We start from the raw sequence: 14,747 nt of genomic DNA, 5'->3' as shown, positions 1-14,747 counted from the left end.
TGGTCAGACAATTTAACTTATTGTTGAATGGTAATGTTTATATGATGGATTTGAGAGAAATGGAATAGATAATCCAAAACTTGCTTAAAATGAAGCAGCCTGAGATAGTCCCTGTTTCTATGCATTCATATACTAGCAAAATGGTTCTGAAGGCCATTTCTAGTCAAACTGATTGATATTCATTTATTCAAAATCCATTCAATGATTATTTACTGAGCACCTACTTAATACCAGACAGAATTCTAGGCAATGGATAAAGAGTGGTAAACAAACAGGCATAGTCCCTACCACCATGGAAGATATCATTCAATGGAGAATCCTCACAACACACAAAAAAACCAATAGGTATATAATTGGAAACTGTGATAGATGAAAAAGAAAGCAAAAAAAAAATTGTGTTGAAGATGAGGGTGGTGACCACTTCAGATTGGAAAGTCAGAAGAGACCACTTTGAAAAATTACATTTAAGGTGAGAGCTAAAGGAAACAAGAAATTTTTGGGTGTAAAATTGATGAAAAGCTGCATAGAAAAAAAGGCAGTGTGTGTGTAGAGGCACTAAGGAAAGAGCCCATTGGAGAAACAGAAAGGCAGATGTCACTAGAACATGGGAGAGGAAGGGGAGCGTGAGATGAGGTGGCAGCAGAGAAGCAGGAGAGCAGATTGTGCAGAAGCTCAGGTTTTTCAGAAGTGAAGTGAGACTCCATCAAAGGGTTTTAAGCAGGAAGGTGACATGATGTTAAAGATCACTTTGGCATTTTGTTGATGGTGAATTCAAGCAAGGCAAGAATGGAGAAGGGTAGAGGAGTAAGGAAGCAAGTAGTTCAGGTAAAAGGTGATGGTGGCTTGAATTGGGGTGGTAGAGACAGAAAAGTGGACAGATTGAGGCGAGTTTCTGAAGTTTAATTCATGAAGCTTTGTTAATGATTGATGAAGAAGTGGTAGAAAGAAGAACACCTTCCAGTTTTCTGATATGAGTGACAGGATAGAAGGTGTGCCATTTACTGTGATGAGATTGAACAGTGGGGGTAAGAAAGTTAGGAGTAAAATCAAAATATATGTCTGGTCACACTAACGTTGTGATGCCTCTGATACACCCAAGTGGGTATGTCAAGGAGCCAGTTAGATATGCTGATCTGAACTCCTAACTCGAGATTCAAGCTTGGAGGTATTCTAGACGGAGAGAACCAAGTGATGAGCCTTGGAAAGACCCCAGCATCTAAGAGGCAGGGCAGTTCGGGTGGAGCCATGAAATGGGGCTCAGCTCAGACCAATATTGTGAGTTCCAGTACATCCATAGGCTGGGAACTTGGGATTGTGCATACCTTGACAAAAGGAGTTCTGTGGACAGATGAGAGTGGATTTTATATTGGAGCTGAAGTGGAAAGAACTTGCTTAAAAAATATTGAAGAAGTTTGGCTGTTAAGCGGATCAGATAAATGGATAAAAAAAATTAGATGAATAAATAATCCAGTCAGGAACTGCAGTGGGATATGGAGTCAAAAGGAGAGTTTTGTGGATTTGTTTTAGGTGAAATGAATGGCTGTGTATTGAGGGGAATGATTCAGGAGAGGAAAAAGTTGATAATTCTGGAGAAAATAGTGACTCAGTGTGTTATGTCCTTGAAAAAGCCCGAGGAGACAGGATGTGGAGCACATGTATACAGATGTGGTCCTTTCACATGGTGGCAGAAACCTGGGAAGTTCTCCTGCTCTAGCTGTGTCATTATGTGGATAGTCCAAACCGGTTCCTTATTTTTTTTCAATTTGAGGAATTTGTCTTAATAGAGAAAATAATAAGCACCTATAGTTTAACTTTTGTTTAGTAATACAAAAGGGCAGATAGTGAAATATAAGCTTTCCCTTCATCTCAGGTCCTACTCAAGGAAACCACTGCTATAGAATCTAAAGTATTTATTTTGGAAATATTCATACAAGAATATTTATGTCTTCTTTAGGTGTATGTGTGTATGTACATATATATTTTTTCTCCATTTTTACTTGTATCAGAGTGCCAAGAAGAAAGAGCTGACTAGTGTAAGATAATTCGAAGAAAGCTTATTTACAAATGGTTAATTACAAGGGACATAGGGAACTGCACGGGATCATGTAGGAACAGCCCAGGACTAGCAGCAACAGAGCTAGCACCACTCTTAAGCTCAGAGGGATGAGGGGAGAGTGAGGTTAGAGAACGCAGAAGTATATAGTGTAACACAAGGCAGACTTGAGAGGAGATGTGACCTTCAGTCAAAGGACACGGCCAGACTGAGGCAACGTTACAAGGAGAGAACCAGGAAAATGAATACTCTGACCGAACGCTTCACCCTTCCTCCAAACTCCTGCCATGGACTCCCATTGGTTAAACCCAGTGTGAAGTCAGAGGGTTAGGATTTCTCAATGTATCTGCTTCATGGAGCTGAGAGCAGGGTGCAGAAAGATTGAGAGTGATTCTTGCAGTGACAAACAATCCCTCCACCCCCCCACCAAGCTGCATTGAGACGTAACTGGTATTTAACACTGTGTGAGTTTAGGTGTACATCATGTTGACTTGATATATGTATATACTGTGAAGTAATTACTACAATGAAGTAAATTAACACATCCATCACCTCACATGCTCTTTCTTTCTTTCTTTTTTTTTTTTTTAAGTGTGGAGAGAACTTGTAAGACCTACACTCTTAGCATCTTTTAAGTATACAGTATTGTTAACTATAGTCACCATATTGTACATTAGATCCCCAGAACTTAGTCATCTCATAACTGGAAATTTGTACTCTTTTACCACATTCACCTGTTAACTGCAACCCCCAACCCTTGTCCCTGGCAACCACCAATCTACTCTCTCTGTCTGTGAGTTCAGTGTTTTTAGATTCCACATATACGTGAAACCATGCAGTATTTGTCTTTCTCTGACTTACTGCAAATGGAAGATTTCTAACCTTCATATATCATCATAATCACTTCACTATTCACATGACAACTACAGCAATCAGCATTTAAACCAAAGGAGGCATATTATAAACACTGGTCTATACATCTTGCTTTCTCACGCCCACACTATATCTTAGAGATTGCATCTTGTCAGTACACATAGATCTGCCTTGTCCTTTTAACAGCTTCCAGGGGTTTCATTATATTATTGCATTAATTTGTTAGTGAGTTCCTAACCCACGAATATCTTTTTTTCCAGTTTTTAGCTGATATAAATAATGCTGCAGTAGACATTTTAAATATGACTATGTGAAAGTGTAGTAGTATACCTGTGGGATAAATTCTTAGAAATAAATTAGCTGGGTCAAAATTCGAAATTAATAGACTTTGCCAAGTGACCCTGCAAGCAGTTTACACTCTGATCAGGAGAACTTAAAAAGGCCTTTTCTTAAGTATCAGAGAGATATCAGTCAATCTCACTGAAATTTAATTTATACTTCTTTGATTTTGAATGACACTGAACACTTTTCTATATGTTTGAAAGTCATGTGTATTTTGTGTGTGTGTGAACAGCCCCATTCATGCATGCCTTTTGCTCGTGTTTTACCTGAATTATTTCCTGTTGATTCATAAGGATTCTTTATATCATAAAGAAATTGGCTCTTTGTCTGACATATTAAAAAGTTTTCCCAGTGTGTTACTAGTCTTTGAACTTGGTTATGTTTGACCATGCAAGATATCTTTTTAAAATTTTATGTAGTTAAATCTGTTAATCTTTACTTTATAGTTTCTGGGTTTTGTGTCTTCATTAGAAATACCTCTTATAGTTACCAATTACAAAATGAACTCCTTCATACTTTATTATTTTTTAATTGCCTTTTCATGTTTAAAAGCTTCATCTATGTGGAATTTATTCTGGTGTCAAGAAGTAGGGGACTTTATTCTTTCTCAAATGAGTAGCTAGTTTTCTTAATCATTTATTAAGTAATCCATTTTGCCCACTGATTTAACATGCCACTGTTAATATATTTAATTTCTATATGCCAGTGTATTTATTTCTGGATTCTCATTTTTATTCTATTGGTCTGTCTTTGTCTTAATGCACCAATATTAATTTCTACTTATTATAGACCTATTAAGTGTTTTATTATTCACTAGGGATCATCTTACCCTGTTATGCACCAATTTAAGAGGGTTCCTGGCTCTTGTGTATATTTTCCACATAAGTATTAGAATTTTAGTGACTTTTATAATTTCTCATTAGAAATGTTAATGCTAACAGCCTCCCAACAAGATTTAGGCGCTTTGAATATCTTCCTCTCTTCCGCTTTCTCTCTTGCATCTTCCTCCCTCTTACCTACATTTCCCTGCATAGCCACTTTCTCTCCTAGGTTATGCCTAGCCCTAAACTTTTCTCAGTCTGCCTCTACAATTAGTGAACAAAGACCTAACAGTGAAAGAAACAATCCATGGGTAAGAATTTATGGATGGACTTCCCTGGTGGCGCAGTGGTTGAGAGTCTGCCTGCCGATGCAGGGGACACGGGTTCGTGCCCTGGTCCGGGAAGATCCCACATGCCGCGGGACAGCTGGGCCCGTGAGCCGTGGCTGCTGAGCCTGCGTGTCCGGAGCCTGTGCTTCGCAGCGGGAGAGGCCACAACAGTGAGAGGCCTAAGTACCGCCAAAAAAAAAAAAAAAAAAAAAAAAAAAAAATGGATAAGAAACATGTAATTCAAACTTGATACTTAAAACATGTAGCTCAGTGTATGAGTTCCTACTCTGCAGAGAATCTACTTTTCTGACACAGTGTTTCTTATATCTCCTTTTTGTTGTCCTTGTCATTCATTATCTTTTCCCCCACTACAGGAGATGAAACTGAGATAAAACTTAACAGACATTTTTTGGAGGAGTACAGCTTACAGTCTTTCTAAATTTAGCTCATTTGGGAAACTTTTTTTTTTAATTATGAGTTTAAATTTAAAAATTACTGTCTTAAAAGTTTTGATAGAGTTTGAAATTTACCTACCTTTAGTTATATAAGAAAAGTTATTGCCTCAAACTGAAAATGTCACTGTCACTGTTTACTAAATGCAGAATATCAGGCATTTTTAACTGATTTACTTCCAAGTAATCAGCTAGTAATATAGTCTCTTTAATCCTTTTGCTTCTTCACAGTCTCATTCTACTTCAGAATTTTACGATATTTTACTTGGGGCATTAACACAGCTGTTTAGTTGATCTTTTTGCCTTTAGTTTTTCCTCTCCCATCTATCCTGCATATTCTTACTAGTTTAATGTCTTAAAATGTCTACTTATCAAGTGAGTTTATTTTTTAAGAGTCTCCAGTGTCTCTCATTGCTAGGAAAAAAATGTTCTAAATCCCAGAGTTAGTGAAAGTCATCCTATTAGGGGTCAAAATAATACCATTCCACCATGCATTTCTCTGATGGTCTGGCTTTATTTTCCTGTGGATAAAGTTCAGAATATCTTGGGGAGTAGATGGACTGCACCTCCTCATACAATATCCTATAAATATTGGTTCTTGCAATTAAACTTCTTGCTTAGAAAGCTTCATTAAACAGCACAGATTATTATACATAATAAGCACTCAGTAAATACACATTGAATGAATAAACAAGGTTATATTCTCCAGGGAAATCCCTAACTTAATAAACAGCACACTCTATGACCTGAACTCAACCTAGGTTCATAAATTTAATATCTGTTGGTTTGGCTGTTTTCAGTTGCAAGTAATATAAGACAACACATAATGACTTAAACAACAGTAGCCATCAAAAGAAGAATAGATGTAGGGCAACCTCAGGGTAGATTAACTGAAGGTCTGTATTAGTTAGGATGTATTTGCTATTGCAACAAAGACCGAAATAACATAAATCTATTTCTTTTTCATAAAAACATTTGGGTAGGTGGCCCAGGGCTGGTATGTTATCTGGAGCCCAGTCTCCTAATAATTTTCCTGTGCCATCCTCTTGTGTTCTGAGATGTCTGTTCCAGGTCTCACCATTACAGTTCTTCACAGGAAGGAGATGAAGAGGACAGAAAAAGAACCTGCCCCCTAAATTAAAAAGAGTGTGGAAAATGGTATCTTTAGCTTTTTGTCAAGACATAAATTCTATTGCTGTAGAAGAAGCAGATCATAGATTTGGGGGAACAACATACAACAGGTTAAATGACTCCATTGAGAAAACTGGTTCTTTACTTTCTGTCCCCTGGAGACCGGAGTAGTCTCTCTTCCAAAAGCACACAGCCACGTGAAAGAGAGGAGATACCTGAAAATATCAGGGTTATGATAGGAAGGAAGAAAGGGGGAAAGGCTGTTGGTCAGACATCTAAAACTTTCTGCTATAATCCTCACTCCTGAATGCACGCTTTCTTCTCTAGCCAAATTTGACAATCCATTATTTCATGATCACATTGTACACTAACTCATACTGGTACAGGCCCCTGCTCTCTCCCCATGTGGAAAGGTGCTCCTCCACCTTCCAGGCTAAGCTAAGTCTATATTTCTTTTCAAAGATGAACTTTTCCATGAAACCTCAGTATACTCATACAATAGTGGTATATTATCTTAATCCTGTACCAATGTTTTTAATATTAAGCATAGAGAGACCTAACTTGCTAATTGCATTTTAAAAAATGAATACAATTTCTTAAGGACAAAACATGCTTTATTCTTTGTTTTTCCATAGTTGGTTTTACAGTAACTGGAGCAGGTTCTGATTATAAAGAGCTTACTGTTATTTATTTAGAGTAAATACAGTTGTACCTGGAAACAGGTAAAAGAACTAATGATCTTGCACCTCTCTATCCTCCTATGAGCCTGTGATCTCTTAAAAGATGTTATATTCATAAAATTTGGGGGAATATGTTGTAAAATTATAACAGAATAAATTCACATTTATTATAATAGAAATTATTTTTAAGATGTTTATATTGTAAGGCTAAAATTAATGACTTATATGGTTAGTGTAAAAATATACAATTGTTAGATAGATACGGACCAAAGATACTTGATGATTTTTAATGGAAATTTTGGGCATAATATAGGAGGTATTGTAAATATATCTGCATTTAAATATTTGCATAAATAAATGCTTGTTGAAGGAGCACCATCAATATAACATTAGTTTTTCTTTTTTAAAATTTAATTTTTTTTAATACAGCAGGTTCTTATTAGTTATCTATTTTATACACATCACTGTATACATGTCCATCTCAATCTCCCAATTCATCCCACCACCACCACCACCCCGCCCCCCCCCCCCGCCGCTTCCCCCCTTGGTGTCCATACGTTTGTTCTCTACATCTGTGTCTCAATTTCTGCCCTGCAAACTGGTTCATCTGTACCATTTTTCTAGATTCCATATATATGCATTAACATACGATGTTTGTTTTTCTCTTTCTGAGTTACTTCACTCTGTATGACAGTCTCTAGGTCCATCCATGTCTCTACAAATGACCCAATTTCATTCCTTTTTTGCGGCCGAGTAATATTCCACTGTATATATGTACCACATCTTCTTTATCCATTCATCTGTCGATGGACATTTAGGTTGCTTCTATGACCTGGCTGTTGTAAATAGCGCTGCAATGAACATTGGGATGCATGACTCTTTTTGAATTATGGTTTTCTCAGGGCATATGCCCAATAGTGGGATTGCTGGGTCATATGGCAATTCTACTTTTAGTTTTTTAAGGAACGTCCATACTGTTCTCCATAGTGGCTGTATCAATTTACATTCCCACCAGTAGTGCAAGAGGGTTCCCTTTTCTCCACACCTTCTCCAGCATTTGTTGTTTGCAGATTTTCTGATGATGCCCATTCTAACCGGAGTGAGGTGATACCTAAGCATTAGTTTAAATTAGTTTTTCTGATTATACAACTATGAAACTAACTTATGTAGTAATGAAATACTAAATTAGTTGCTAAATTATGATAACTTCTCTATATAATTTCAGTTTGAACAGAAGAAATATAAGGCAGTAAAATATACTCCATGGAGAGTATGCCTTCAAATAAAATTAAAATCAAATTAGGGTGAGAATAAAAGTACTAAAATATTGTTGAGATTATATTGAAGGTAATGCAGAAGAAAACTCTGCCTTGATAGTGGAAATAGCTCTGAGAGCCAGGAGTATGAAAAATAGCATTTAAGAAACCAAACTTTCTAATTGAATTTCTTGTCTTGATAAGCAAAAATAAAATTGGGAGCTGAGATGAAGGAGAAAAATCATAAATTCAGGAGCTCATTTATGCTGAGATGGTAATTTATAAATGCCAATCGTTCACAAAATATCGTACAAGTAACCTGCAGTTTTCCTTTCTAAAGTTTAGAACAAGGCGAATGTAATGTCTAAGTGTAAAATTTGTACTAATTTAAAAGCAAATTAAGTATCCTAGTATTGGCCTCTGTATAAGAACTAAGATGGTAGGAAACCTCAGCTGACTCAGATTGAGAACAGGGAACTTCATTTTAAGGTGAAATGAAACTGCCTTTATAGTCAGTGATCACTTTCTATGAATTACATGAGGTCAACAGTCAGATTCCGAAATGATTAAACCTACTAAATGAGGTTTAAAAAAGTTACTAAAAGATTATGTTGTCACTCTGAATGCATCATATTAAAAATTGGTAGGAGAGCCTATGAAAAAAGTACAGTCTCAGGAGAAATGGCAGCATAGATCAAATTTTCCCTTTCCACGTGCTGTCTCCCCTCTGTGCCCTCCGTTCTTGGGCTGTTTCTTCTCTTGGCATGCTCATTTTTTGAGATCCTACCACAGTGAACTGGAAATCCCTAGAGACTTGTTATTAAAAGCACGGTTCTCTGACCAGCTGCATAAGTATCACCGAGGAGCATCTCAGACTTCACCCCAGACCTAAGGAATCAGAATCTTCATTTTAATAAGATTTTCAAGTGATTCCCCTGCACAGAAAATTTTGAGAAACACTGCTTTTGCATACCAGTATCTTGGGATCTTTGTAACAGCTAGCTCTTCTGCTAAACACTCTCTGGTTACTTGTGGCCTGGTTTTGTGGGAGCCTGTTTCTGAAGCCCTTGTGCTGGCACTGTGGGCTTTACATTGGGTTCTCCAGAACCAAATGTAGTTGTAGGGGTAACACAAAGATTTGATTGGAATTTTATTTAAAACTGTCTATTTTATGGGCCTAAATAGAAGACCTAACTAGACATTTCTCCAAAGAATACATACAGATGGCCAACAGGCACATGAAAAGATGCTCGATATCACTAATTATTATAGAAATGCAAATCAAAACTACAGTGAGGTACCACCTCACATCGGTCAGAATGGCCATCATGAAAAAGTCTACAAGTAACAAATGCTGGAGAGGGTGTGGAGAAAAGGGAACCCTCCTACACTGTTGGCTGGAATGTAAATTGGTGCAGCTACTATGGAGAACAGTAGGGAGATTTCTCAGAAAACTAAAAATAGGGTTACCATATGATCCTGCAATCTTACTTCTGGGTATATATCTGGACAAAACTATAATTCAAAAAGATTCATGCACCCTTATGCTCATAGCAGCACTATTTACAATAGCCAAGACATGGGAGCAACCTAAGTGTCCACTGACAGATGACTGGGTAAGAAAATGTGGTACATGCATATATACACATATATACATACACAATGGAATACTACTCAGTCATAAAAAAGAGTGAAATAATGCCATTTGCAGCAACATGGATGGACCTAGAGATTATCATACTAAGAGAAAGACAAATACCATATGATATCACTTACATGTGGAATCTAAAATACGACACAAATCAACATGTCTAAGAAACAAAAACAGACTCACAGACATAGAGAACAGACTTGTGGTTGCCAAGGGGGAGGCAAGGTAGGGGAGGGATGGATTGGGAGTTTGGGGTTAGCAGACGCAAACTATTATATATAGAATGGATAAACAACAAGGTCCTACTGTATACCACAAGGAACTATATTCAGTATCCTGTGATAAACCATAAAGAAAAAGAATGTAAAAATGTATGTATAGTATATGTATAACTGAATCACATTGCTGTACAGCAGAAATTAACACAACCTTGTAAATCAACTATACTTCAAAAAAATAAAAAAAAAATAAAACTATTTTAATTTTTAAATACTGTAGAGAAAAGGAAATACAGCACCTTCAAAGTGCTTCGAAGACTACCAGTGCAGTCAGTTATGCTGTCAGATTAACATTTTTTAGATTTGAAATAAAATTTCTTCCACTATCCCCGTTTAAGTAATTAGTATCCATAGCCTAAAAAGTGTGCTGCTACAAACAAATGTGGTACAATTCTCAGTTTCTTATAATTGTGAATACCAATTTTCTCAGTGCTTTGCAATTAAAATCAAGTATAGAGATAAAAGAGATATCTGGGTAAAATAAAACTGCACCTGTCATCCATAACCCTGGATAGAGTTGTTGCATCCATCCAAACAGCCACTCTGTTCATACAGATTTTATATTAAGTAATTGTTATATATTTGAATTTCCAAATACAGCTTTTCGGTTCTAAAGCATTTTGGAAAGCATTGCCACAACGGAAAGCATGATTCCAGCTGAAAGAGTCTCTAATAACAGGGCTACCTCCGAACAGAGTTAATTGAATGCATCACTTCTTCCGGAGCCCTTTGATCACAACAAATTGACACCTGCCAACTTCTCCCCTGTATGTTCCTGATCCTGGTCAAGTAGTTCTCAAGTCGTGGCAGCAAAGTCATTTTGATTAATTTTTTGATGTGAATCAAACCTTCAAGCTAGCACATGGTATGAAACAAATTATACATTTCCTGTGACCTACTAAAATAATTAGTTCACTAGAGCAAGAGTCTGGATTTAAGACTAAAATCGTACATAGAAATAATCTATATTTCTCACAGTAAAAAATATTTTCTCTGAAATTACTTCAGTTCCTTGGTGTAACTTTCTAGTGTTGTGTTCATCCATTCCTTCAGTCTGTCAATAGGCATTTGCTGAGTGGGCTGTATGCCTTGTCATGCTAAGAATCAAAAGATCAGAATCCCTCACTGTGGAGTCTCAGTTTAGAAGAGACAGATGCTCAAACAAATAATTACTGAACAATGTGATGATGGTATATTGGACAAATACAAATGGTTCCATAGGAGTACAAGAGAAGAAATAAATAATTAGGAAGGGGAAAGCTAGGTTAATTCAGATTTTATTTTGCTTGGTAACTGGTTCTAACATTTTTTTTAATATAGTGATAAAATATTATGGTTTGAAATTATATTTGAATCAATTTGATTTAGAAATAAAACATTTCTCACCATTAGGAATTAAAATGCCAGTAATCAACATAGGGATAATGTCAATTTAAAAAGATAAATATTAAGAAACAAACATTTAAAATAAAATATTTAACATTTTATTTAAATAAAAGATCACTTTTAAAGAAATAATACTGAATTTTATAAATGTTCAGTTAACCTCACTTGACTGTTAAATGCTTATGTGTGTGTAAGTACACACCAATATTTTTTATCATTTTGACATGGATTTTCTCATTTGTGCATTATTTAGAGCACATTTAGATTCCACCCTGGTTTCCCCTCGAGACTCTGTACTACTTCCCCTGAATTAATTGATATAATGAGCTGATGTAAATTACTTTCACTATTAGACTGAGTTACTGTTAACCCACAACAACTTAGAAGGTAAATATACCACACAAAGGCATACAAGTACTGAAATCCCAAATTAAGTATCAAAGATGTTTTTTAGCTTTATGTAATTTTGGAGTGTCTGTATCATTGCTTCCCCACATGGTCTGGAGAATCAGGACTCTTGGATATAAATGCCTTCTGATAAGGCCTATGCCTGGGTACCTGTAGAGGGAAATGGCTCTGGCAATAGACCTGAACAACCCTGGGCTACCCACCCACTGACCGTGGTTCTAACTCTTCCTTCTTGCTTTCTTGCTTGCTCTGCTGGGAACAGTTTTCAATATTTTAATTATAAAAATGGAACTTCTCTTTTTAAGGCCCAAGCGAAATGCTCTAAGCTTGATTAAGCCCTTTGTTTATAGTCTACCCATAACTACTCTGGTCTCCACATTTCTGTACGTTTCATATCACTCTGATGACGGATCAGATTCTGCCTAGTATTGTATCTCGCATGAATCTTATCCCCCACCCTCACCTCCACGTAGGTTATAGAGTCTTTGGAGAAGAAACATCTTTGTAGCCTGGATAACACCAAGTCCAAATTCATATGGAATAGAACTGCCTATTAAATGTAGAGTGAATTTTCCATCCCACCTCCTGAAAATCCAGTATCATGCTCTCTTATGTTGTATTTTCCCCCCTTATAATGTTCTTCCTCTCATTTTCTTCTCTTAAAATCCTGTCCTCCTAGGCTTAAGCTCTTGAAAGGCAGTGAATAGACTCTTGTTCATCTTCTGTTTCGCACAGTGCTCAGTAATTGTTTGTTGCATGACTAGAGGTTTGCAAAGAGTTGTAGAGGAACAGCATCCCTATATAAGAAACAGAGTTCCATGCCAAACTGGTCTGTGCCCTGCTATGGTAGTTTTAGGCATGGCTGATGGTAAGTCAGGAACAGGGGATGGAGAATATTATCTCTGAGGCCAGTCCTATTCTGTTTTGCAGCAAGACGCTACCAGGGCTTTACGATTATTGGTGTTCAAAGTGTGGCTCTCCATCAGGCAACCTGTGACCCTCTATTATGGGTTCTGCCTTTTTAATCTGGGTGGACTTTTCTACTTTAGAGAGTTTCCTATTCAAAGCTAGAAATATTTTGTGAATGCTAATACATAAGAAGAAAATAATTTGTGCTGTTGAAACAGGAGTTTTCCAGAACAAATTCCAGCTTCACTATTGCTAGGATACAGGCAGACTATAAAACAGTGCCCTGCAAGCAGTGGTTCAGATATCCATAGCTCCTGTTTATTGGCCCTCTATTTCTTGCCTATTAATTATCTGCTTTATGAACATTACCTCCTAATCTCAAAACTGTTGCGTTGTCCAGAAAGTTCATTTCCATAAGATGTTAAGGAAAAAACATGAACTTTTTGGCCAACCCAATACTTATCAGATAGGTATAATTACTCCATTTTACAAAATGAGAAAATTGAGGATCAGAAAGGTTAAATTACATCATCATAACTGGCTATTAAGTAAATAAAAAGACAAAGATTTGAACACAAAACCTGCATTTTTCCCCCATATTATACTTGCTGCCTCCTTATAAAGGTGGCTTTCATTAGCCGGAGGGGCATGGGAGGAGGGGTAAGGAAGACTTAGAAATCTTTTCTTATGAGGCTAGTATATTCTCATTGCTGTGGCATTATTTCAGAAACTCATATTGCTATATAAAAAAAAAAAAAAACTCAGCCTTAACCCCTTTCTGACTTGGTACTATTGGCCTTGATAAAGGATAGTACAGGAAACAAGATGGCTAATGTTCTGTCTCTCACCAGGAGGAAATTTAGCTAGTGTCTTTGTTTTTTTTGCAAAAGGAAAATAAAATGAATCTGTGATGTGCAAATGAATCTCTCAACTGTTTGTTAATTTCTACTGTTTACTCAAAAATGGGAAACACCAAGCCTGTGATACATCATCTTTTGTGCACTTGGCACCTTCCATCATGAATCATATTAATCTGTTTAAACTAACAAGGATTAATTGCCTTGGTAAGGCAACCTGGCATTGGAATGATATATTGCCCAGACAGCTTGGAATTTAGCCACTCATAAATTCTCATTTGTTTGTTGGTTTATTTCTGTTTGTCTCTTTCTCTGACAGATGTGTGCCCAATCACTGTGAGCATGGTGGGAAGTGCTCGCAAACGTGGGACAGCTTCATATGCACTTGTGATGAGACGGGATACAGTGGGGCCACCTGCCACAACTGTGAGTGCCAATTTATCTCACTTTAAACTTGTAATTGCATGAGAATCCTAGGTCTTAAGCTATGCTTTAAAGCTTAGCAACCTGAATAATCCACATAGTAAATCACTTGATTCTGAAGAACCCAGATTTCACTGTTGCTTTTCTAGAGTAGTATTCTAGTTGTCAAAATATATTCTCTCAAGCCTAATGACTCAAAAAGAAGGACCAACGTTTCCGAAGCTCCATAAACATGTAGTTGAGATTGGAATGCTGCTCTTGGATGTGCCTTTATGTGTCTAAGCCACATCTGTCTGGATAGATTGTTTGGAAAATTGTGTTAGTATGATGTCTCTGACTGGACACTCATTTATCAGTTCATCAGAGAGGCAGACAGAGTGTAATTTGAACATTTAGTTTGTGGATGATAGTTGTCTCAGTGCTCTTTTAGAACTATTTGGCCACATTATTTAGATCAGAAAAATGAGGTGGAAAATGTAAGAAAGTCCATTGAAGTTGTATATGTAAAATAAAAATGCAAGAAGGCAGTTTTTTTTAAATATTAAAAAATAAAAAGTAGCATGCAAAAATGTTTTTTAGAACACAGATGTGCCTTGTTTTACATAATAGCTTTTCCCTGAAAAGTTAAATAAAAATTATACTTTTATAATTCAAAGATTATTAAAAATGAATATTAACTTTATAATTGTAATGTTAATTTTCCGATAACGCATAGCACTTTTGAAGACAGATTTGCCATAAAATATATAGTTGAAAGAAGAAGGTCATCTGTTATGTAGCATGAATGTGTGTGTGTGTGTGTGTGTGTGTGTGTGTAAGAAGGAAGGAGGAAAGAGATTCAGTCTTCTTCAGTCTTCTCTCCGTATGAAAATCTAGTATCTAAATCCTCTAAGTATAC

The 14,747-nt window shown here is 36.5% G+C and overlaps 1 protein-coding gene across 1 annotated transcript in view; it reads left to right on the top strand.

Annotated features, from left to right (window-relative positions):
* Positions 1-14,747, top strand: part of CNTNAP2 (contactin associated protein 2) — a 1,428,051-nt gene that overhangs the window by 622,388 nt on the left and 790,916 nt on the right. The window contains exon 11 of the mRNA XM_060157549.1: positions 13,746-13,852. Coding sequence (XP_060013532.1) covers positions 13,746-13,852 — 107 coding nt within the window. The remainder of the gene's footprint in view (positions 1-13,745; positions 13,853-14,747) is intronic.

This window comes from Lagenorhynchus albirostris, chromosome 8 (genome assembly GCF_949774975.1).
Source record: "Lagenorhynchus albirostris chromosome 8, mLagAlb1.1, whole genome shotgun sequence".
Classification (NCBI taxonomy): Eukaryota; Metazoa; Chordata; class Mammalia; order Artiodactyla; family Delphinidae; genus Lagenorhynchus; species Lagenorhynchus albirostris.
Note: the sequence above shows the minus strand (reverse complement) of the source record. Positions and strands in the feature narration are given on the sequence as shown.